The sequence below is a fragment of the Apium graveolens genome, chromosome 5 (assembly GCF_009905375.1).
Source record: "Apium graveolens cultivar Ventura chromosome 5, ASM990537v1, whole genome shotgun sequence".
NCBI lineage: Eukaryota > Viridiplantae > Streptophyta > Magnoliopsida > Apiales > Apiaceae > Apium > Apium graveolens.
Genome location: NC_133651.1, coordinates 103,762,175 through 103,786,676, shown reverse-complemented (window position 1 = coordinate 103,786,676; position 24,502 = coordinate 103,762,175). Strand labels below are relative to the sequence as shown.

At 35.6% G+C, this 24,502-nt stretch overlaps 1 protein-coding gene and 1 long non-coding RNA gene across 2 annotated transcripts; both read right to left on the bottom strand.

Annotated features, from left to right (window-relative positions):
* Nucleotides 1-326: 326 nt before the first annotated feature.
* LOC141659642 (uncharacterized) lies at nt 327-768 on the bottom strand. Its single transcript, XR_012549840.1, has 3 exons — nt 678-768; nt 529-595; nt 327-425 (listed from the first exon to the last, which is right to left on the bottom strand). It is a non-coding gene; the product is annotated as an uncharacterized LOC141659642 (long non-coding RNA).
* A 2,869-nt stretch (nt 769-3,637) lies between these two features.
* Nucleotides 3,638-14,652, bottom strand: LOC141660287 (uncharacterized). The gene is made up of 6 exons (XM_074467260.1): nt 12,359-14,652; nt 4,671-4,913; nt 4,478-4,583; nt 4,161-4,386; nt 3,929-4,070; nt 3,638-3,650 (listed from the first exon to the last, which is right to left on the bottom strand). The coding sequence occupies exons 1-6, from the start codon at nt 14,650-14,652 to the stop codon at nt 3,638-3,640; spliced, it is 3,024 nt and encodes a 1,007-aa protein (XP_074323361.1).
* Between the last annotated feature and the right edge of the window lie 9,850 nt (nt 14,653-24,502).

The following is a 24,502-nucleotide window of genomic DNA, read 5'->3' as shown; positions in this document are numbered from 1 at the left end:
CATTTACATAGTTCATCCCAAACAGAAATTTACCAACTAAAGTTTCCTCATTATATTTATCAACAAAAACCACTAGTAGCTCTTACAAATTCTTACAAATTCAGTCTACATAAAGGAGCTGCAGATTAGGCCTTTTTATAAGAAGGACTCGATATGGCTAAGAGTCTCACATCGAACCTCGTCCAGCTCAGCCTTGGCAACAGTCACCTTTCGATTCTTTGTCGACCACTGAAAAGTGTAACACGCAGGAATTAGTAACAATGAATTCTACCACAAATTATATGTACACCAATTATATCAAGAATGAATTAAGCAAAAAAATATACCTTTTTGATAAATGTCATTTCATTATCCATGGCAATTTCTTTCATATACCATATAACAACATAGCCGCATTCAGTTCCACCGGGCTGTTTGGGGCATCCCTATTTAATCAAAAAAACTCAGACTAATTAATAAGTAAATTAATGCCCCTATCTAACCGAAAAAACTCTGACTAATAAGTAAATTAATGCCCCTGGTTCTTACGGTAATATATCTGATAGTCAGTGCTTTATTTCCCCTTCCGGCCTGAACATTGAACGCAATCACAGCCCTGTCATCTTAGCAGTATCAATAACACAAATTGATTGATATCTCAATAATGAAAATAATCACTCGAAATTAAATGCAAATACCTTGATATTGCTTTTTCCAACTCGGGAAAGGTAGTTGAACGAGGCAGAGGATTGAGTATGAAAACCTCGCCCACCCAAATCACAACCAATATCCAATGGCAGCTATTTTTTATAAATATTTATAATAAACAGAATTAATATCAGAATCATATCATTTTGAATTTCATGCTTATAAATAAATAAATAAAGCGATTTATAATAAATCTGGAGACATTTTTTATGTACTTACTTGCTATTATGTGGCATAAAAAAGAGACGATCAGGATTACCCTCTTTAAATCGACTAACCAAATTATCTTCAAAATTGATGTTCAAGGTAAACGAGACTCCGGGATCACAAAAAGCAAATTACTCCAAATTTTCATTTTCACAAACCATGCAATGCAAGTATCTGCATTGCAAATAAAATGAAATTATAAAAAAACCAAGAATATAAATGCAGAAATTATCGACAAGAAGACAAGAAAATAATTAAAAAATTTATACTACTCACGCCATGTATGCAGAAATTGCTGCTTGGCCAATCATTTTAAACTCAAGCAAAGCAATTATGTTTTCATGCAAAATAAAAATTCTTTTCTCAACACCAAACACCTCCGCATCGCACGGGATTTGAATGGAGTTTCCAGTGCACTTCATGAATGTCGTTGCATGTTTATACAACCGAAAGCGCTTCGGAACATTTTTATTGATTTCCATATTCTCAAATAAGGACTGAACCTTATGCAAATCAGTTAAAGGATTCTTCCCTTTCCTTTTACTTTTCTGAAAATATTATCAAATTTATTAAAACAAATATAGAGTTAATATAATAGTGCGAGATCCAATAAAACATAGATGTAAAAATATATACCGCGGTAGCAGGGGCATCTGGGAATATGATTAAGTCGCGGGGCCATGAGACGTAGGAGCCAACAGCCTGCTCTACTGTTTCAATCTCACCGACTACCGGAACAGGAATCTTGGCTTATCCTTGGATTGGCCCATCCACTAAGACACGAGCACAACCAGGCTGCATTGGCAATCCGTGAATAGATTTGTTCATGTCATCATCGTCAAACAACAAGACAAATGCCACCTTATTTTCTATTGTGTCCACAGCCAACTCACATTATCATGGACCAGCCTACACACATATATATATATATATATTTAATGAGTAACTATGATGAATACTTGAATAATGTCGAGTTAAATTAAATAAATGTGCTTGTTATTTTACCTTGTTCTCTGGTGGAAAATGATCAATTTGATCATCAACTATTTGAGCATCACAACTTGCTTTATCCGAAACCAGAGGAGATGAAATATTTGCTTTACTGAGCAAGCCCTTCAGTTCAGCCAACTCCTGCCTTGTCTTCTCCATTTCCTTCGCCATCTCTTGCTTGGCCTTCTCCAATCCCGGGCCAACAGCTCAGCTTTGGTTATTCTACTTCTTTTTCCATTTGGTAAATTAAAGAAAATTGATGGACTAACAAAGCCTCCAACTCCTCGAACCCTCCCCGAATGTTCGGGAGTTTGCAAGGTCGTAGTTAACACATCTTGACTCCCAGAAGGAGTGAATTCCCCCTTACTTTGCAGCTCCAGTAAATTCTCCTGTCATGAGAATGTTAACATATAAATCAGAACTGAATGAACCTCCTCATAAAAATATTAAAATTATAACTGAATTGAATTGAATTAAAAAAATTAACGTTGCTTGTTAAATACTCACAATTCTTTTCCCTATTTCAGCTAGCTCTGGATCAACCTCCTCATCATCAAGTTTTCCCTTACGAGCCTTGTGCCACATAAGAGCCCGATCAGGTTCTTCATCGGGAGGCAAGGTTCCTTTATTTTTCTGATTAAAATCCAAAAAATATTAAAACAACAATATATGTAGAATGCAAGTATTTAAGTTCAATGCTTAAACAGAGGTTACCTCTTCTTCCAACAATCCAACATAACCCTTTCTAGATGTGCGGTGAGGATATTTTCGATTGCTCACCCACTCCATTTCTTTTTCACTAAGTGACTACAACAAACATTTTAAATAATATTAACATGCTATTTTTCCTAAAATATTTGTAATACACAAAAATATCAGTTCACAACATAAATAAAACACAGATATAAACACACGATCTCTTCCGCGTATACCTTCCATGTTGAGGTAGTCCTTTCAGCAACAAAATTTTTCCAAGCCTCCTTACCAACAAAAGCATACTTCACTGGAGGCTTTCGTAGTTTCTTCTTCTGTCCAAGATGCGGCTTAACATAATCCCTTGTTAAATTTGCTTTAAAATTTCTCCACTTTGCTCCTGCAGACCTGATCAGCCCCTTCTGAAGTTGCTTGGGGACTTTAAATGTCTCATGAAACCAATGTTATGCTCTACATGAGTACAAGAAAATGCAAAATTTACAAAGTGCATAAGAAATTGCTTATTTATATACCTTCACATCGATCCATATTTTCTCCTTTAGTTCATCGGGTACCTTTGACCAGTTAGGATAATCAATCGGAATCATCATCCTAGCCAACATTCCGGTGTAGGACTGTAGACTGTGCCTTGCATTCCCGACTGGAACTCCATGTGTATTGCACGATACCTTTGCTTTCTTGCCCTGCGCCTTCCTCACCACCACTTTGTGCATAGCGGAAACCCCTCAGGCAGATCCATACCTTTTCTTTGTAGTTTCCAAAGTAGTGACTGTTGCCTTCGTGTCTTCCATAGAATCCATATTTTCATCTTGAGGTTATGTTTCCTGCTCCAAGCTTTTATCCACCTCCTCATCTGAGTTGTTGGGGCCTTCATGGAATTGTACTTTAGATATTTGTTTTTTATTTTCCATTCATCTATTTCAATCTGAAAATGAAACATATATTTCATTAGTCACAAGCATATATAAATAGTTATAAACAGTCATAACTAAACTAGTGAAGTATACATACATAAACAGTTATAAACAGTTATAAATAGTCAGACACGATGACTATATGCATTCATAAACAGTCATAAACATACAAAAATTCAAATAATATCAATAGGCATAAACAATGCTAAACAGTTACAAAAAAGGAGATACATGACTGCAAATAATATTGTCACTTCTTAACCCAAGTGCCCTTAATATTTTCTCTAATATTTTTTTTCAACATCTTCACCGAAATCACATATAGGAATTTGGCAGCAGAATGGGGGATTTTCCATTGTTGTGTCTCCTAAATCATCATCATTATACACATCTTGGTAGTCTCGAGTACAACGGACCACTTGGCATCCACCGGATCTTCAATATAATAAACTTGCTTTACTTGATCCATAGACACATATTTATCTCTCTTGTGGCCTTGTCGACTTAGATCGACAAGTGTGAACCCAAGATCATCCACCTTAATTCCCTTGTCATTATCTGCCCAATTACATAAAAATAATGGGGCTTTGAATGACTGATAATCTAGCTACCATATTTCTAAGATAACACCGTAAAATGTCAAGTCACTTTCTACGGGGTTCAAATCTTTAGCACTAGACACTTGGACAGTTTTAGCAACTAAAGACACTCCGCTGTTTTGAACAACCCTCACACCGTCTCGCTCTTTTGTAAAGTATTGGACCCCGTCTACTAGATAAGCTTCGTAAGTCAAAACTGAAAATGATGGTTTTCCGGCTATCCATCTTATTGTCTCTGAAACTCCTCCAGGATTCTCCTCCATTTCACTACTAAGCTACACATTTTCAGAAACAAAAATACTTCTAAATTCCATATTACTACAGAGCAAATAAATTAGGCACAAATGAAACTATAAAAATACTAACTTTTTCTAGAAACCAATCGGCAAAAAGGCGATTGTGCTCTCTCAAGAGCCAATGAACACTTTTCTTTTTTCCTTGATGGATTCCTTCTAGATACTCCTTATACATTCTAACAGAAATTATATAATCATTAACTAGCCAGTAAATATATAATTTATATATTAATTGAACAGCCACAAAATTAATAAATTCTTACAAAATATATGGCTGTACTTCAACGTTGTTTAGAAGAACATGTAAATGAGCTTCATCCCGCTCTTTTACTTCGATTGATTTCATTATCACAATAGAAAATGGACCACATAACTTGCCTTCATCTTTACGAAGACCATCAGTGGTGCAAGCTTGCTTGACAAACTCTTGGCAGAATTCTACTGATTCTTCTCCCAGATAGCATTCAGCTATACAACCTTCGGGGTGTAAGTCATCTGTCATAGACCTATTTGTATATTCGAGGATTCAACTCAACTCAAATAAGAATGTAATAAGTAAATAGTGGATCGACCGTCAGAGAGATCTCGCAAAGTAATATCTGTCAAAGGATTCAGAAACAAGGTTCATCTACAGACTTGAGGAGGTAATTCACTGGAAGAAGTTCAAGAAGTTGATCATGCCTCAGTGATATAAATCAAGATCGTGGATTTAATCAAGTGACAGAGATCTCGTCAGAGTATTATTAATTACAAGGATTTAGTCTGAAGAAAATCAAGAGTATCAAGGTCAAGACTTGAAGAAACGTCACGGAAGTTAGTCACTCATGAACCAGACAGTACATCGAGTGTCAACATTGAAGTGGTGGAATTGATTCATACTTGACAATAATTTTCAGAAGATTTTCAGAAGAATGGTTGCTGCTCAAGATTAGTATTAATTCTCTATTAATTAATTAAGACATATAATTTAATTAAGAAAATAAATTATATCTGCAAAGATTAATTTATTGATTAATTGAATTAATTGATTAATTAATTCTGAATTAATATTAATGATTTTCAGAATTTTAATTGGATTAAAATCTGCATTAAATCAGCAAGACTATTGAAAATGAACTAGCATGACAATCTGGATTGTCATACCGATTGTCATGCTAGGCCATTTTCAATAGTCTCACCGAAAGTTACACTAGGAAGGAGATTGTCATGCTAGTTCATTCTGATTGTCATGCTAGTTCATTCAGATTGTCTTGCTAGTTCAATCCATTGTCCTACCGATTGTCTTGCTGAGCTCAGGATTGTCTTGCCAGTTCAATTCTATTCTGTTGATTAAAAAGAAGCAGACAAGCAGCAGTTAAACATTATCCATCCAATACACAGAAGTCAAGAAAAAAGCAGAAAAGAAAAACAAGAAGAAATATTTCATCTTTTCATCTGCATACTTAAAGATTAAATTTCTAGATTGTAAAGTTAAATCCAATCCACTAGAAATCTTTATCTTGCTCTTGTGTAACAATCTAGCGGATTAAAATCCCTAGAACTTAATCTCAAATCGCGTTTAGCATTTGATTCTAATTATTGCAAAAATAGAAAAAGTTCATGTCGAATTTATTCTAGATTTGTGATAATTGATTTGAGATTAATACCTTGTAATCGATACAGTTGTTGTAACACCTTTCAAGTTTAATAATATTTTTATTTAACTTGAATTTTGTTTCACATTTTTTATTCCGCATTTATTCGATTATTTGGTACTGTTTGTATTCAACCCCCCTTCTACAAACACATTGGGACCTAACAATTGGTATCAGAGCTTTCTGATTAACGAACAAATCAAGATCCTAGACTTTTGTGATTTTTCAACTCCTTGAATTTTTATTTATTCAAAAATTCATAATGACTTCACATAAAGTTGGAACCGTTAAAATTCCACAATTTGATAAAGAGAATTATATCATGTGGAAGAAGAAGATGCTATTATTTTTACAAGTTGCAAATCCCAAATATTCAAACTTGTTAAAGAAGGGTATAAAAACTCCGATGGTTATTGAACCGGAGGTAATAATAGATGGTGTGGTGACTACTGAAGCTAGAACCTATCCAAAAGAGCCTGAAGATTTTACTCCTGCTGAGAAGGAAGAAGCCTCCTTGGATGCCAGCCTTCAATTAATATTAATTGATTCCCTTGATCCCTTGATGAACAGACATGTGATGAACTGTAAAAATTCTAAACACATGTGGGAAACTATTGAGGTGATTAATGAAGGCACAGAGGAAGTTAGGGAGAACAAGTTGGAAATCCTAACCTCTGAATATGAACATTTCAAATCAAATCCAGGAGAAGGAATTACTGAAGTGTTTGAGAGGTACAATGCGTTGATCAACAACCTGAACATCAATGGAAAGTATTATTCAATCAGGGAGGTCAACAAAAGGTTCCTTTTAACACTGCCAGCTCATCTTGAACATAGAATCACTGCCATTAGAGAAGCTAGAGATCTGAGTGAGATTTCTTTGGACAGGCTCTATGGAGTGTTAAAAACCTATGAGTTGGAGCAGATTCAACAGAAGGAAGTCTACGGGAAGGATAGAATGGTCAGCACATCTACTGCACTTGTAGCTGAAGGTCAACAACAACAACAATCTCAACAGTTAGAAAGAATGGTACAGTTTTCCAAGGGTGAGGAAAATGAGTTAGTAGCAGAATATGATCCTCCTACTACAAATCAATCAAGTGATGATTTTTATTCCTTGGAAGAGCTGGAGCAATTGGAAGATGAATCAATGGCCCAAATTGTCAAGAGATTCTCCCATGTCAGATTCAGGAGGAATCCCAAGCTTAAGTACAAGTCCAACTACAACAAATTCCAGAAAGGTGGATCTTCATCCTCTAACACCAGCAGTGGTGGGTACAAAACAGGGATGGTTGATCGAAGCACCATTAGATGCTATAACTGCAATGAGTTGGGACACTTTGCCACAGAATGTAGGAAGCCAAAGCAAGTAAGAAAGAACTCTGAAAGGGCTTATCTGGCAAAGGGAAGAAGCTGGGATGATACTGACAGTGAAGATGAAGATGAAGGAAATCTTGCTCTTATGGCTATCGATGGAAAAGCTTCATCGTCAAGAATAGAGGTAAAACTTTCTGATGCTGAAATGGTTTATCATCTAAGAGGTAACTTAGATTGTGCACGTCGTGATAATGAACTGTTAAGTTTAAAGATCACAGACCTTGAGAAAGAGGTCAATGAATTAAGACTTGTGCATATTAATCAAGACAAATTAAAAGAACAGGTATCTTTTCTAGAGAATAGAGTTGACTGTTATAGAAAACTCGAAACTATTCTCAAAGACAAGATCACCGGTCTTGAGACTAAGGTTAGAGCCTACTTCAATTCTTGTTCGAAGGCTAAAGAGTTCTACAGTAAGCAAGCTGTTAATCAAACATCTGGAATAGGATATGATTATAATGCTGCTATTGGAGAATTAGGCATAAACTCCCCTCCTCATGTCTGTGCTAAAGGGAGGGAAGTACCACATGTGCTTAAGGGTGTTGATGAACCCCTCTATAAAGCATCAATTGCTGAACCATTTGATGCGACCTCTTCTGTTATTCAAGAAGAAATACGTGCTGAGGATCATGCTTATGAGAAGATTGTTTCCAAGTCAAGTGAGTCGAAAGTTCCAGTCAAAGTTGTGAAAGCAACTGAGACTAACTCAGACACACATGAGTTGGATAACAATAATGCCATGTCTACCATGTATAAATTACCTGCTGTTAATCACTCTCATAAAGCATGTGGTGTTGCTAATTGTATGTCTTGTGCTTTTAATATGATGTATGCTTATTTTAATGGTAAGCATGTGTCTAATGATAAGACTACTCCTCTTCAGCATGTGAATAACAAGAAGCATGATAGGTCTAAGACTGCCAGTCCTTCTAAGGCTAGAAAGGAGACATTTGTGCCTAAGCTTAAACAGAAATTTGTTAAGGCTATTTACAAGGTCAAATGTTCAGTCATTGAGAAAGTTGAGACAATTAAAATTAAAAATGTTGTTTTGCCTGACAAAGGACAGTTCTACAAGTATGTCGGGCCCAACCAAGTTTGGGTTCCGAAGAAGGTCTAATCCATTTGTAGTGCAGGGCATTAAACAGGTGTAACCGGTAGTGTGGATTCTTGACAGTGGATCATCAAGACATATGACCGGAGATAGAGCCCTGCTATCAAATGTGGATTGGGAAACCTGGCCCCCTGGTTACCTTTGGAGATAACAGCAAAGGTTTATCTGAGGGATATGGCTGTTTGCAAGCTGGGAATGTTATCATTGTAATTTTGTATATTGTGCTAGGTTATTATCAGGAATCAGTATCCAACATATAGCACCAGTGACGAGACTTGGGAATATTACGACATATCAAGCACCTGCTGCACATTACACTTGGAATTGGACTCTAGTAAGATGTGTACAAGTGTACTCCTGGTTGGTAAGTCAAAAGAGGAAGTCAATGCACCACAGTTAATGGACTTTGCAGCTGCAGATCTATTGGACTATGCAATTTCTTCTTCACAATCTCACTTCAGGTTGGTATGAACTAGTATACTGCTCAAGCAATCGTCAAGGACATGGTATGGCACTCTAACAGAAGTTGTAATTTTATATGAACTAGTAGAGTCGTCATATTTATAACTATCTTATCACTAAGCACAATCATATTGTTTTATATGTGCAGTGATATATTGTTTATGCAACATAACAATTAGTATCTAAAGTACTTGACAAGTATCGGTCAATGATATCTTGTTAACATTATGTTGCAGATATTTGTAAGCTTTTGACATGAATGAGAATTACTTAGACTTTACCCTACGTGATCAATGTTTTATCAAAAACTCATTCATATTGAAAAACAAAATTAAACTTCTTTCTACATTAGTGGTTTCTTATTTCATGTAAAATCTTTTGAAATCACTAGTGTAAATCATTTTCTCTCTATTACCATATGTTCTATGATACAGGTTCAGTCTCCAATGACTTTCTTTCATTGACAGTCATGAGGTTGAAAACCCACAACGTCTATCCCAGACTGTAAAGACAAACACAAAAACAGAACCAACCAACACTCTCTTACCACTAAATGTATTATGAATGAGCGTGAGGGAGATAGTGCCTAGTGCACCACATAAGGAAGGTTCTGTAGTCAACCCAGTAGCTCTGTCTCCTACATAGATGAGTAGTATTTAAACCGAGACAACTGCTAGCCCCCATACATCTTCTCAAAAAGATGTAATGGCTGAAAAGGCACAAAAACAGTTACTAGATTTATTCTCTCAACAGGGTGAGTCTATTGAATTTTTCCTGTCGGCCAAGGTATCCGATGTAGTGTCACCACTTCAAACATAATCAATTCTTGATGCACAAGGAGAGGTTACACACACAAAGGATGAGTTGACGGAAACAAGAGTTTCGACCATTTTAAGGTCAGATTCGATTGTTCAAGGTTCGTTAGTGGACCAATTGCCTTTACAGGTGTTAGGAGAGGATACTGATCCAAAAGCCATATGTCAGTGGTCAGTGTCTACCTCCCCAGGCTTAAATCCCCTGGATGCATCTGCGGATAGTGGATCTGACATAGGCGCAGATTGGCAACTTGTTGACAATGATTCAGATATTACCTGATAAGTCACAAGGAAATGTCTTCACAGACATTAGAAGGGAACTTTGATCTTTATGCTAAATTCGTTGGATCATTGTTTACCTTCCCAGAATTCAAATCTGGAACCCTAAAAGGGAAACTAGCAACTTGTAGATTATGACTCAGATTTATCTGACGAGTTTAACAAGGACGGGGATTTGTGAACTCCCATTGCACCACCTATGACCTCCTTAAGGATGGCTAAGGTGATTTTCCTTGCAGGTACAGCTGGAATATGGAGCTATGAGAGGAGTGATACACTTGTGAGAAAGAGTGTAAACACGAGTGGAGAGAAGAGTGAAACACATGTGAGGTACACTAAACAGAATCACACACTCACAGTGAGGAAGAAAGAAAACTACTTGTTATTTCTTTTCCAACCAAGTGAAATATGAGAACTTCTTCAGACGACGGCATACATTCCTTCACTAAGGGGGAGATAAAAGCCTAAGTAATAGTTTGGAGGATTCCTCAACTAAGGGGGAGAAATAGCAGGGAGGAAGAAAAAGATCCTAAAAATGTACACTACACCACACCATTGTTGTTTGTAACTACGGATCCTATTGTACGGGAGAGGTGGTAAACACAAGGTGATTTCCTAGTAAGGGAAGAAGCTGTTAGGGGAGTACCATTGGTTTTTATCTGCGGATCCTATTGTACGGGAGAGGTGGTAAAACGAAGGTGATATTCTTTAATCAGTTGATTCTCATAGGGGGAGAAGCAAGAGAGATATGTGCTTCTCAACAGGAAATGTGGTTGTACAAAAGAAGATGAAACTACTTGAAGATATGTTCAGTCTAGAGGAACATCTACTTGGAATCTGGAAAATGTTAAATCTAGTCCAGAACTTTTCTACTATTTACTTTGCAGTTATATTTATATCTTTTTCTTATTTGTTAGTTGAGTTATCCTCTAGGTATTTGTGTGTTATTGTCTAACAAACAAATAGGGGGAGATTGTAAGTCATCTGTCATAGACCTATTTGTATATTCGAGGATTCAACTCAACTCAAATAAGAATGTAATAAGTAAATAGTGGATCGACCGTCAGAGAGATCTCGCAAAGTAATATCTGTCAAAGGATTCAGAAACAAGGTTCATCTACAGACTTGAGGAGGTAATTCACTGGAAGAAGTTCAAGAAGTTGATCATGCCTCAGTGATATAAATCAAGATCGTGGATTTAATCAAGTGACAGAGATCTCGTCAGAGTATCATTAATTACAAGGATTTAGTCTGAAGAAAATCAAGAGTATCAAGGTCAAGACTTGAAGAAACGTCACGAAAGTTAGTCACTCATGAACCAGACAGTACATCGAGTGTCAACATTGAAGTGGTGGAATTGATTCATACTTGACAGTAATTTTCAGAAGATTTTCAGAAGAATGGTTGTTGCTCAAGATTAGTATTAATTCTCTATTAATTAATTAAGACATATAATTTAATTAAGAAAATAAATTATATCTGCAAAGATTAATTTATTGATTAATTGAATTAATTGATTAATTAATTCTGAATTAATATTAATGATTTTCAGAATTTTAATTGGATTAAAATCTGCATTAAATCAGCAAGACTATTGAAAATGAACTAGCATGACAATCTGGATTGTCATACCGATTGTCATGCTAGGCCATTTTCAATAGTCTCACCGAAAGTTACACTAGGAAGGAGATTGTCATGCTAGTTCATTCTGATTGTCATGCTAGTTCATTCAGATTGTCTTGCTAGTTCAATCCATTGTCCTACCGATTGTCTTGCTGAGCTCAGGATTGTCTTGCCAGTTCAATTCTATTCTGTTGATTAAAAAGAAGCAGACAAGCAGCAGTTAAACATTATCCATCCAATACACAGAAGTCAAGAAAAAAGCAGAAAAGAAAAACAAGAAGAAATATTTCATCTTTTCATCTGCATACTTAAAGATTAAATTTCTAGATTGTAAAGTTAAATCCAATCCACTAGAAATCTTTATCTTGCTCTTGTGTAACAATCTAGTGGATTAAAATCCCTAGAACTTAATCTCAAATCGCGTTTAGCATTTGATTCTAATTATTGCAAAAATAGAAAAAGTTCATGTCGAATTTATTCTAGATTTGTGATAATTGATTTGAGATTAATACCTTGTAATCGATACAGTTGTTGTAACACCTTTCAAGTTTAATAATATTTTTATTTAACTTGAATTTTGTTTCACATTTTTTATTCCGCATTTATTCGATTATTTGGTACTGTTTGTATTCAATCCCCCTTCTACAAACACATTGGGACCTAACACGGGGTAATAACGGTTGTGTACATAACTCTTCAACACCTTATTAAACCTCTCAAATGCATACATCCATCTATAAAATACCGGCCCAAATAACCGTAATTCCCGAACCAAGTGCACTATGAGATGTATCATTATATCAAAAAATGATGCAGGAAAGATTTTTTCCAGCTCACACAAAGTTACTATTACATCTGATTGTAATTTATCTAGTTTCGATACGTCTACAACTTTGTTGTACAAAGCATTAAAAAAGAAACACAACCTAATTATGGTGTCCCTGACTTTTTTTGGAAGTACCGCACGAATTGCAATAGGAAGCAGTTGTTGGAGTAAGATGTGGCAGTCATGGGACTTCATCCCAAACATCTTTAATTCTTCCATGGAAACACAGTTTTTAATGTTCGACGCGTGTCCATAAGGAAGTTTCATGTGCATTAACGATGACACCATTTTCTTCTTTTCTGCCTTGGACAAATTAAAAATCGAAGGGGGTAAGTAGGTTTTTTTTTCTCCTTTTTGTGGAGCTAGATCAGCCCTAACCCCCATGTCAATCATGTCAAGACGAGAAGCTTCACTATCTTTAGACTTAGGTTTCATATTTAGTAGTGTGCCGATCAAGCTATCACACACGTTCTTCTCGACGTGCATGACATCTAAACAATGACGGACATGGTGAAACTTCCAATATTCTAATTCGAAAAAAACCAACTTTTTATTCCATGGACAATCAACCTTCTTTGACTTCCTTACTTCCTTCCCAAACTGAAATTCAATTTTATCTTGCTGTAATAAAACCTCTTCTCCAGACAGAGGTTGACGTGCCTGCCCTAATTCTTGTTGTCCATTAAAAGCGGCATTTTGCTTCCTATATGGATGATTCCTAGCCAAGTAACGTCGATGGCCTTGGTAACATATCTTCCTGCTATGGCTTAAATACTTGGCAACTGTATCATCAGCGCATACTGGATAACACATATAACCTTTATTAACGTATCCGGACAAATTTCCATATGCAGGAAAGTCATTAATTGTCCACAATAAAATTGCTTTTAAAGTGAAATATGACTTGGTGTATGCATCATAAACATTTGGTTCACCTTCTTCCCACAACTTCTTTAAATCATCGATTAAAGGCTGTAAATATACGTCAACGTCATTGCCAGGCTCATGTGGACCGGAAACTAAAATTGTTAGCATCATAAATTTCCTCTTCATACATAACCACGGAAGAAGATTGTAAGTCACTAATACTATTGGCCAACAAGAGTATCTATTGGTTAGACCGTTAGTATATGGGTTTATACCATCTGCAGACAACGCCAAACGAATATTTCGTGCATCACTACTGAAGGCAGGCCACCTATGGTTGATATTTCTCCAAGAAGGAGAGTCGGCTGGATGCCGCATCTTTCCATCTTCTATTCGCTGCTTTGAGTGCCAGGTCATTAGTTCAGATGTAGAAGGAGATTTAAACATCCGTTTAAATCTCGGTATAATTGGAAAATACCACATTACTTTAGCAAGAACATTAATCCTTATTTTACCATCCTTTCCTAACTTCCAGCGAGATAAACGACACTTAGGACACTCGGAAGCATCAACATTTACCCCCCGATACAGTATGCAATTATTTGGACATGAGTGATATTTTATGTATTCTAGGCCCAAGTCGGATAAGGTTTTCTTGGCTTCATATGCATTAGGTGGCATCACATTGTCCTTAGGAAGGAGAGAGCCAACAGTAGACAGCAAATCGTTAAAGGTACTATCACTAATTCTGAACCTAGCTTTCCAATTGTGCAATTTTAGCATCGACTCCAACTTGGTACATTCACTACCCTCATACAAAGGCTGTTCAGCATCAGCCACAAATCTCCTAAACTTATACGACTCATTATTGTACTCACTTGAATTATATGCAGCATCACAAACATTGACTGTTTCTGATGCAAGGCCAGGGGAAGGTATCAGTGCGCGGGCAGACGTAGGTGCAGGGGCAGGCGTAGATGCAGGGGTCGGAGCATTTCTATTAACTGATGACCTACTTGTAGACCCTTGTGTATGCCAAATCCAATCAAGGTACCCCAGACTAAAACCATTTTCATATAAATGTCCCCTGATAATCTTAACTGCAAATTTTTTGAAGTTAGCACATCTTTTACAGGGGCAGGGGATTCTTTTAGGATCACTAGCATTTTCCTCGGCAAATATCAAAAACTCTTTAACCCCGATTTCATAGTCAAGTGTGTCCCTATCTTTGAAAATCCAAGATTTGTCCATGTTATTCTCGAACTACCTGATTGTCAAATAATGTATTAATTTACTATATACTATAGTACATTTACTACCTAGTATAATCAATATAAAATTCCTATATTCACTCATAAACCATGCTACTTACAGCGACAAGCCCCAAACACAAATATATTTACAAACAACACAAACACAAATATATACAAGCACTTGTTATTACATGTAAATCCGTATTTAACTACACATACAACTACACATGCAACAACAACACATATCAATTTCACATGCATACATACAACTACACAAATATATACATGCAGCCCAAACAAATATAAATAGATATGTAAAGAAGAATATACCTAACAAAGCAAGCTCCAAAATCCCAAAAAACACAGCAACAAACTCCAAGCCCAAAATCCAACTTAATTAGCTCCGAGATTTAAGATTTAATAAACCCTTAGCTCCAAGATTTAGCTCCAAGAAACTCTACTCCTCACCTTAAACTTCAATGAACACACTTCACTCCTTAATCTTCGAATCTGTTACAAAAATTGAAACAAATGAGAAAAAAAACATTTGAAAGAAAGACAATGAGAAATTAAGAGATGAGTTGAAGAAATTGAGAGGTTTAATTGGAGATTCAAGGTCTAATTGGAAAGGGGGAAATACAGTAAGCATACATTTGAGAGTTCTAGGTTTAGCAGTCGAGAGAGAAAGGGGGAATGAGTGAATGAGTTTTTGTTTTTGTTTTTGTGGAGATTGTAATTTTTTTTTTGATTTTGATTTATTTTTAATTTTATGTTATAATGTTATTAAAGTGAATGAGTGAATAGGCGGGAGGGGGAAATATACTGGGGGGGGAAGGAAAAAATTTGGCTAAAGGCGGGGAGCAAAAGGGAGAAGCAGCGGGCTCTAATTTTTTAAAATTGAGCTTAGACATCGGTTATTATGTCAACCGATGTTAAAAGGAAATTGGACATTGGTTTATATGTTAACTGATGTAACGTAGTTTTTAAAAGAACAACTTAGACATCACTTTACTCAAAAGCTGATGTAAACATACCAAAAAGACATCACTTTTTTTATGTGATGTAAAAAAGGCTTTTAACATCAGTGACTTTTCTGACTGATGTCTAATGTGCGATGTCTAATGCTGATTTTCTAGTAGTGTAAGGATACTTGCTAAGCATTTTACTTTCAAGTTCCCAGGTCGATGTTTCGACTCTAAAATTTCTCTGTCAATATCATCATCCCAGTCGCTTGTCCTTTACACTATTTCTTATCGGTCTTAGTATTTCTACCGGTTGTTTTACTCATACTTTCACATAACATGTAGGCTATTTATCTAAGAATTCACATTTCCATACATGGTTAACAATCGAAGCTATACCACTTAAGAGAAATACACATTATACTATGAATACAGTATTGTCATGGATGCAATAATAGCCTAAGCCATTTCTTAAGCGCTCCAAGGTCTCGATCAATTTCTAACGTACTAAAACCTCATATAATGGTACGATTACACCTCTCATGTATTTTTTTAGAGATAAGGGAGATGAAATATATAAGTTCAGATTTTGCACAAAGTCTCGATTCGAAAATTTTCGAAGAAAGGAATGGTTATAGAGCAACGCAAGAAAATCATTAAATCAGCTTTAAAAGAAAAATGGATAGAAATTGATATGCTGAGAAAAACCATATTGGTACTTAAGATGGACAGTCTTAGTAATATATAGTTTACAACACATAATTAGGTGGCGTCCCACGGACCCTTTTGTCACACAGACAAGTAGTCACATCATATGTGTCGTTCTTCTCATTCGAATGGTAGAAATTTTTAAAAAACAATGGTATAGAGAGAGAGAGAGAGAGAGAGTTAGTAGTATAAAACAGATTCATACTACTTTGGAAATCAATAGAACTATCACTTCTCATAGACTTTTTTACTCATTTTCATATAATATTCACATGTTTATCGCTTCACGTCCGGGAAGCGAATATATATCTATATCAATATAATCTTTGCCATCAGATACAACATCTCCTTGTATCAATCATAAAGATTTATCAAAATAAAAATTTCGATCTTTATACCCGTTTCACTTTATTCACACTCTAATATTATTAATCATTATTTTCTCGCAATACACTTATAGATCACGATATATCTATGTTCATTTGAGGATTATAGTGCTTTTCTATCATGCAGAACCCCATTAAAGTGACATACTCATGTCTACTTACTAACATCAATCTTCTACTAACGAGAAATGTTCGTTCCCGATTGTCTTCATACCGAAGCGCTAATTTTTATCATGTCTTTCACTAACTAAATCGTTCATCTTCTTGCGAACGGTAACGATAATTCATATGCATCTTAGTGCCTAAGCACTGTTATGACCGATATTTATAAACCCTATTTATATATAATTGTGTGTTTATAATTAAAATTTAAATTGCGTGGAATTATAAATGTGGATGATCTATATGACTGAGTGCCTATAAACTAAGTGTTTAATGTATTAGTTTATATAAAAAAAATTGAAAAGAAAATCTTATCATTTAGTATTTTTAAATGATAATCAAAAGTACTTCATTTTATATGAAAAATTGATTTTAAAAATCTTTTAACAATAAATTTTCAAATTTTATATCATTAAATATCTAAATCATAAGCTATTTTATGATATTTATTTTATGATTTATGGAGGTCCATTTATATTTATAAAAATTGATTTACATAAATTAGCTTATTTTCAAATTTCAAATTACTTAGTTGCCCATGCATGCAAATACCCTCCAATTCAATTTAAAGGGCATAAGAGACAATTCATACCCCACTAACCTTCTTCTATCCACTGAAAGACTAGACTACCCTTGCATGCATTTTTGCTTGGTTATTGGAGAAGGGCACTTTAGTACATTCCAAATTTCACTATTGAATTAGTGCATGATGAACCATAAAGAGAGGAGTTAACCCAAAACCACACTCCACTCAAGCTCATCATTTTCACTCTCAAATTTTCTCTCCTCCCCCCTCTTTTTCTTCATTCGGCCGAAGCCCCTTCCCCCATTCCCTTCAATTTTTCTTCATCAAATCCTTATCATTCTAGTGTAATTCCATTAACCATTCATATAATATATACCTTACAAGAAGTTCCATGCTTAGGAGATGAAGTTTAATGCTTCCATGTCTTGATTTTATGTGATCTCCAAAGAGAAACTCTTAATTCATGTGGATTAAAGAGTTCTCTATGAGATATAATTTTTATGTGCATAAACTAAGTATTTCTATGAATAAAACTCTTTTAAAACATTTGAATTCTACTAATCCGTAGTTGTAAAGTCATATTCTACTTTGGATGTTAGAGATAGGGTATTATTTTCAAGTATAATCATGTTATTTATGCTCTTCTTTTCGAAAATGTACATGCATGCTTAATTTGTGTTAAATTTGACCTTATATTTGCTTAAAACGAATTGTTTCCTTGATATTATGATTGATCTTAGTTGTTAAAAGGTAGTGTGCATGATCTTTTGAAGTAGTTAAGTATTTTAAGTCGAATTTATGAGCTAATAACCCTCTTGTTTAGTCGAACTTGATTTAGTGATCATCTTGAGTTACATGTTAAGTTTTATTTTGTATGTTGGTACTATAGGGCATGGATGATCTCCATTATTGGTTGGGGCCTTAGTTTAGAGTCTTATAGTAGAAAATTTGCCTTGGTTGAGATTTAATTTGTGGTTTTAAAGTGGGAGTTAAGGTGGAAAGGCTAGGATAGAATCCTAAATTTTTTTTCAGATTTGCATGTGAGTTTTGTGTTGATTTTGAATGGGCATTTCTTAGGCATTGTTAGGCCCAAGCCACGGGGAGTTAAGACTTGGGGTATAATTGAGTCTAGAAGTCACAAATTACAGGAACCCAACCATTTAGTGAGGTGCACACACCAAAATTTAGAATTTGTCTAGCAGGGTACAATTTTGTTGCAACTTAGAAATGAGGAGTTTTGACCATGTCATGGGTAGGCCCTCACTAGGACTTGATTAACCCTAGTTATAGGGAGTTTCAAAGGAGTTTTTACAGCCATATTTCATAGGAATTGATTTATAATCATGTGTCATAAGTTAGTGGAAAACAGGACACTCATCTGTCCAGAAAATAGGGGAACATTGGACTTTAAGCTTAGGACCAGGTAGGCCTAAGCTAGGCCCTTGAGCCATAACAAGTTTGAGAGTTTCCTCATGGTCAGAAGAGTCTAGTGTAGAAGTTTGAGAGGTAAACTTGAAGTGTAAGTATGTCAATTGTACTCATAAACCCATTGGTGTCACCCCGAAATTACTATAATGAGCAAAATCACTTAACCTTTAGTTTTAGGGCACTTATGAGTGAGGCCTAGGTTGACCACCATAGTTGTAATATAGTATGAGGTCAGTGGAGTGTAAGGCCTAAGTCAGGGTCCATAAGAACTTGATGGTTTAGAAAAGATACTTCGAGTTATGAGGTCGATATTAAGAGTTTTGGCTAGTTTAGCATAACTAAGTGACTTGAATAAGTGGAGTGAGATCATCCAAGCCTAGTGATGCAATATAGTGAGTATGGATATATTATTATATACTTAAATATGTTATGTGAACATGTGTGGCTATGTGAACTATTATGCTTATAAGGTAATTATAAGCGTTTATGTGAATATAGGCCTAAGTGCCAATGTTCGTAATTTTGGTTTATAATTAGATTGAGTTAGTGAGTATATATTATAATGAAGATATTATTATTTTATGTAGGATCTCGAGACGAGGGTAAACTTGCCATTAAAGTCGAGTGAAGCTCCACTTGCTCCCACCTGCCAGTCAAGTCAAGCCTTTCTCAAGGCAAGTGTTTCAACCTACCTTTTTGTTTATACAGCAAGATAGTGTTAGCCCAGCTTTTATATATGATGCGAGTATTCTAATTCACCTTGATATATGATCCTATGATCCAAGTGGTTTCAAATCTATCTTTCATATTATATGCAAATGTCATAAACCCTCAAGCATCTATTGCAAGTAGTTTAACTTTGCTTAGAGATTTCTATGCAAGTAATTCAAAAGTCATACCATGCTAATATACCAAGTAATTGTGATGTGGAACCCTGTGCAAGTTATACTCAGTAACCTTATCTTGATACCTAAAAGTCAGTTATCCCTTAAAAGTCGTTCATGATTGCTTGATAACCCTATTCTTACCCCTAAAACATGATACCTTGTTATACTTTAAACTGATACTCACCTTCTTTATATTTCAATACCTATTTCTTATCTGGAATCATTACCTTGAACCTAGTTTGACTTAGTTCCTTCATACTATCCAATAACCCTGCTAAATCTCATTGTCAAATTCCTTGTGAATAGAAACCTTGCAATTCCATTGATAAAGTATAGTCTAGTTGATCATGGCCTTGAAATTTAGTGGACCTATTCCCTATGCTTCAAAGTTGATCTAGAACCCTTGATAAAGATGCTCACAGTTTAAGAAAATAACCGTCACTTGGCATCAGTTTTTAAAATAAAAAGTTAAAATTTGGATTTCCAGTCCCAAAGGGGGACAAATATTTTCTTTAGATAGTGGATCTGGACTGAGACGCAAGTCCTTTCCGCTCTTAATTTGTAGGCGTAAAAGTTGCCTAGGGATGCCATTAATGTTCTAGAACCCAGCGAGGTTCGGTATTACTTCGCGGCTGATCACCGGCTGTAATCCATAGCGTTATAAAATAGTTTTTGATAAGGAAATGGTTTTGAATGGTTTTATTACAAGAAAAGATGCCATCACCCTGAAAGATTATCTCTTGATACTATATTGTTGAATCTTTCAATTCTATTGTTGATGTTTTATTCTTGTTTATGTATATTATAGCGCTTGTTGAGCATTTGGCTCACTACTTTCTTTCACCCTGATATTATAGCTAGCAGATATGGTTAGATTCAAGCAGACAGCGCGTAAGACTTGTGATGCCGATTCGTATGTTCGAGCTCAGGTAGTTAGTCATCGTTTTATGTGAGGACTCAATATTAAAAATCAGGTTGTAATAGTTAATAGTATTGGGCTGTTCCAAACCCTAAACTGTAAGATCTTGGATTCAGATGTATTTACTTCCTTTTGTTAACTAATATAATTACTCGTATATTGTCTTTTGTAAATGTTTGGGGCGTGACAGGTTTTAGTATCAGAGCTACGGTTTAGAGTCCCTGGACAGCCCAAACAGGGTATATATGTATATAGGTTTATAGAATATTATACGAGAGTGTAGGTATAGGATATTCGAGTCGTTCACTACTAATTCTCTTATATATATATATCTATGCATTGTTTGGAAGCAAAGGGCGCATTCCTCGTCATCTTGTGAACCGTCTGAACCAATTGCTTTCTCCATGTATGATGAGTTGAGGCATGAGTTCGACAGGCTTCAGGGCAAGTACGATCGAATGTTAGAGTGATTGAAGAACGTGTATCCGGACAGCCGAAACTATGAAGGAAAGCCTAAGGAGCAGATGACTGCGAGGCTTGAGATCTTGGTTCAGTACGTTAAGACTAAGCTTGATGAGATGCCATCGCACCGAGACCGTACCAGCCAGTATACTATCCAGATGATTGCGGACGAGCTCCAGTGTATTGTGAAGATGCTTCATGAAGAGAAGACTACCGGACCCCGTTCTGATGGAGTCGAGCCTTAGTTCTTTCCATTATCTACTTTTCATGTCGTTGTATTGTTGGACTTTGTAGAATTCCCTGTTGTTTCCTTTAATTAAGCATGTTATCCCTAGATTCAAACTCTATTCCAATCTTGATGTACCTTGACCCTAATTTCGATAATTATGCATTATCGTTCTATTTGCTTTCAAGTGTTTTTATGCTTTTATATGCATCACCCTTATTGTTTAATTTGAAACCCGATTGAATGAAATGACTTGTGACACCATAACCATGAAATTTTTTGTATTGTTCATACCTGTTTTGATATAACTTTTATTTCAGGATCATGCCACCTAAAAAGAAGAACCTGACAACAACTTCTACCACAGATCCTAATATTCTTCGACTTCTGGAAACCTTACAACAACAAACAAAAGCTATAGCTCAACAACAACAACTAACTCTTCAACAACAATTCGAAAACCAAGATAACCGTGAACCACACCAACCACCAGATCCACCAGTACCACCTCGATAAATTGTTACTTTCAAAGCTTTTCAGAGCATGAATCCACCTGCATTTCATGATACCACTGATCCGGTAATAGCTAATACATGGATTAGTAAAATGGAAAGAGCTTTTGAATTGGTTCAGTTAGGAGAAAATCAGAAGATGCCATATATTACTTATTTTTTGAAAGGGGAAGTCATCTATTGGTGGGATTCAGTGAAAGCTATGGAGACAAATCAGTTAGTTTCTTGGGAAAGGTTTAAGAGGTTATTCCAGGAAAAGTATTACCCTAAGTATATGCAGAACCAGATGGAGCTTAAATTTCTTGAATTGAAGCAAGGAAGTATGTCTGTATTGGAGTACGAGAAGAAGTTTACGGAGATGTCAAGGTTTGTGACAAAGTATACAAACACTAAGGAAGAGAAAGCAAAGAGATTCCAACAAGGATTAGAGCCTTGGATCAGAGATAGAGTGGCTATATTTGAGCTCGATACTTATGCTGGAGTAGTACAGAAGGCTGCTCTAATCGAGAGTAATGGGATACAGTCAAGGAAAGAAAAATGTTAGTCCCTAACAATGCAACAAGAATTACAGAAGGGGTGTTAAATGGAATTCTGAAACTTTTTCAAAAACAAAAAGTATTCTAACTTAAATATATATATCAGTGTGAATTGATTTGCAGAATACAGAATAATAACTTGAAATGAATCAAAACACAAGTAATTAAAAACACATGTCTTTAAAAACTTTCTGGTGGATTCGAATGTATCCACCACAGATATATAATATATATCAACAGAACTCTGTGTAGCAATTAGCTCACAGCTGCTTACAAATTTTAACAACTAAGATTGCAGAGAAATGCTAAGAATCCATCTTACAAATGTTTCTCTCTTGGTTGCTTAGTTGTTCTATTTGCTACTTCTTGGTTCATATATCACCAAGATTACAAAGTAATAAGACATGATAATAAAACAAAAACTATCAAGTCTAATACTATGCTGCTTCATTACTCTTTCCCAGCATCTTTGAATATCTTCATAATAGCATGGAAATGGCAATACTTCTTTGTTCTCTAAAACCCAGTTAAATAGGCTTCCACATTCCATTTGCATACACTCGACACATGTGACTGTGCTGTCACTGTCAACAGATGTTTGAATTTTTTATCCGTCGGGTTCATGATCATCCGTCGAGTTCATGATCATCTGTCGGGTGGTCTTGTTGATCATCCGTCGAATGGCATTGTTATTTATCTGTCGGGTAGCAATCTGGAACTTGACTTCATTTCATTTATGCAGAATTACAAGACATCATCTATGTATAATTAATCAACCTATTCTGCATATCTAGTTAAAGTCAACATGACTTGAGTACTACTTACAGAATTTAAACAATGTGTATGCAGAAATGTGCTATAGACTTATTGTTACATAAGCTACTCACTTGATGGATGATAAATCATCATCCGTCGGGACTATATTGAGTCATCCGTCGGGACTATAATCCTTATCCGTCGATTGCTACATTTTTCACTAAGTAAAATCTACCAAGATGTTTTATTAATGAAATCATCAAGTACACAACATATTCATAACAATCTCCCCCAATTTATGTCTACTGGAATTGTAGCCATAAATTAAGAGAAACTTGATGATAACAAAACACCCTAAAAATAAAACTTTGAAAGTAAGTAGATAAAACTGTAAAGTGCTTCATTTAACAAAATGTCCAAAGTTTAGCTCACAGTCATTTTCAAGGTGCTCCTCTAGCCTGAGCAGATTTATCTAGTTCCTTGAAGGTCTGGATCTCTTTCCAAGCTTTCTGTTGTTTTCTTCTATCTGATTTTGGAGCTGTCTGTGGAATTCCAGTTCATCAGATTCTGAGAGATTTAGCTTTTCTTGCATCTCCAAAAAAGTCTCATTGCTAGAGATGCTCAATTGGTCTTCTAATCTGAAAAATCTTCTAACTCCTTTGTCATCCATGAACTCCATCAGCTAGTAGGGCCTTAGATGCACTCTTCTCCCTGTGTAAGGAATAATTAGAGTCTTTGGGAGTGCATCTTTAGCTCTAATACTCCTCAGTTCTTCAATCTTATTTAGAACCAGTATTCTTGTAGTTACATTGAACCCAAAGTTCTTCTTGAAAGATGAATAAACCTTTATCAATACAGCTTGGCTTTCTTAAAGGATCATGTGAAGTGGCCATTGAATCTCCTTTCCTCCCTTGTACTTGAAAACTAACCTTTCAGGTAGATTTCTGTATGCATCAATCCCTCTCACTTCTTCTAGTTCATCTAGATAGAGATTTAGATCAGAGAATTCCTTGATGTCACACAAGTACATGTAATCTCCCTTGTTGACTTTAGATTGAGCTTTGACTAGGGATTTGGATTTGAGAGGTGACAACTTCACTTTCTTGACTGCTCTTGACTTTGTTCTCTTTGGCTTGTTGAGGATTGGCAGATTGAAGTCAAAAATTGGTAGGCTTTCCCAATCTATTGGTTCATCCTTAGGCACAATAGGTTCACCTTGAATTTTCCTGTAATAATCCACCACCTTGATGTCTTCAAATACCACAGAGGGTTTTGATGCTTGAGTTGTAGTTGGAGTGAATTCCTTGGAAACTGATCCTCCAATTCCTTACCAACAAAGTTCAATTTCCTTTTGGTTCTTTTGGCCAATTCCTTGTAT

What these genes read in the sequence shown, in the direction of transcription:
- LOC141660287 (XM_074467260.1), bottom strand. Translation starts at nt 14,652, where the DNA reads ATGGACAAATCTTGGATTTTCAAAGATAGGGACACACTTGACTATGAA. An exon ending in CCCGTGTTAGGTCCCAATGT is followed by an intron (nt 4,914 to 12,358) that starts GTTTGTAGAAGG and finishes ATATACAAATAG; the next exon opens with GTCTATGACAGATGACTTAC. An exon ending in CCGATTGGTTTCTAGAAAAA is followed by an intron (nt 4,387 to 4,477) that starts GTTAGTATTTTT and finishes GAAAATGTGTAG; the next exon opens with CTTAGTAGTGAAATGGAGGA.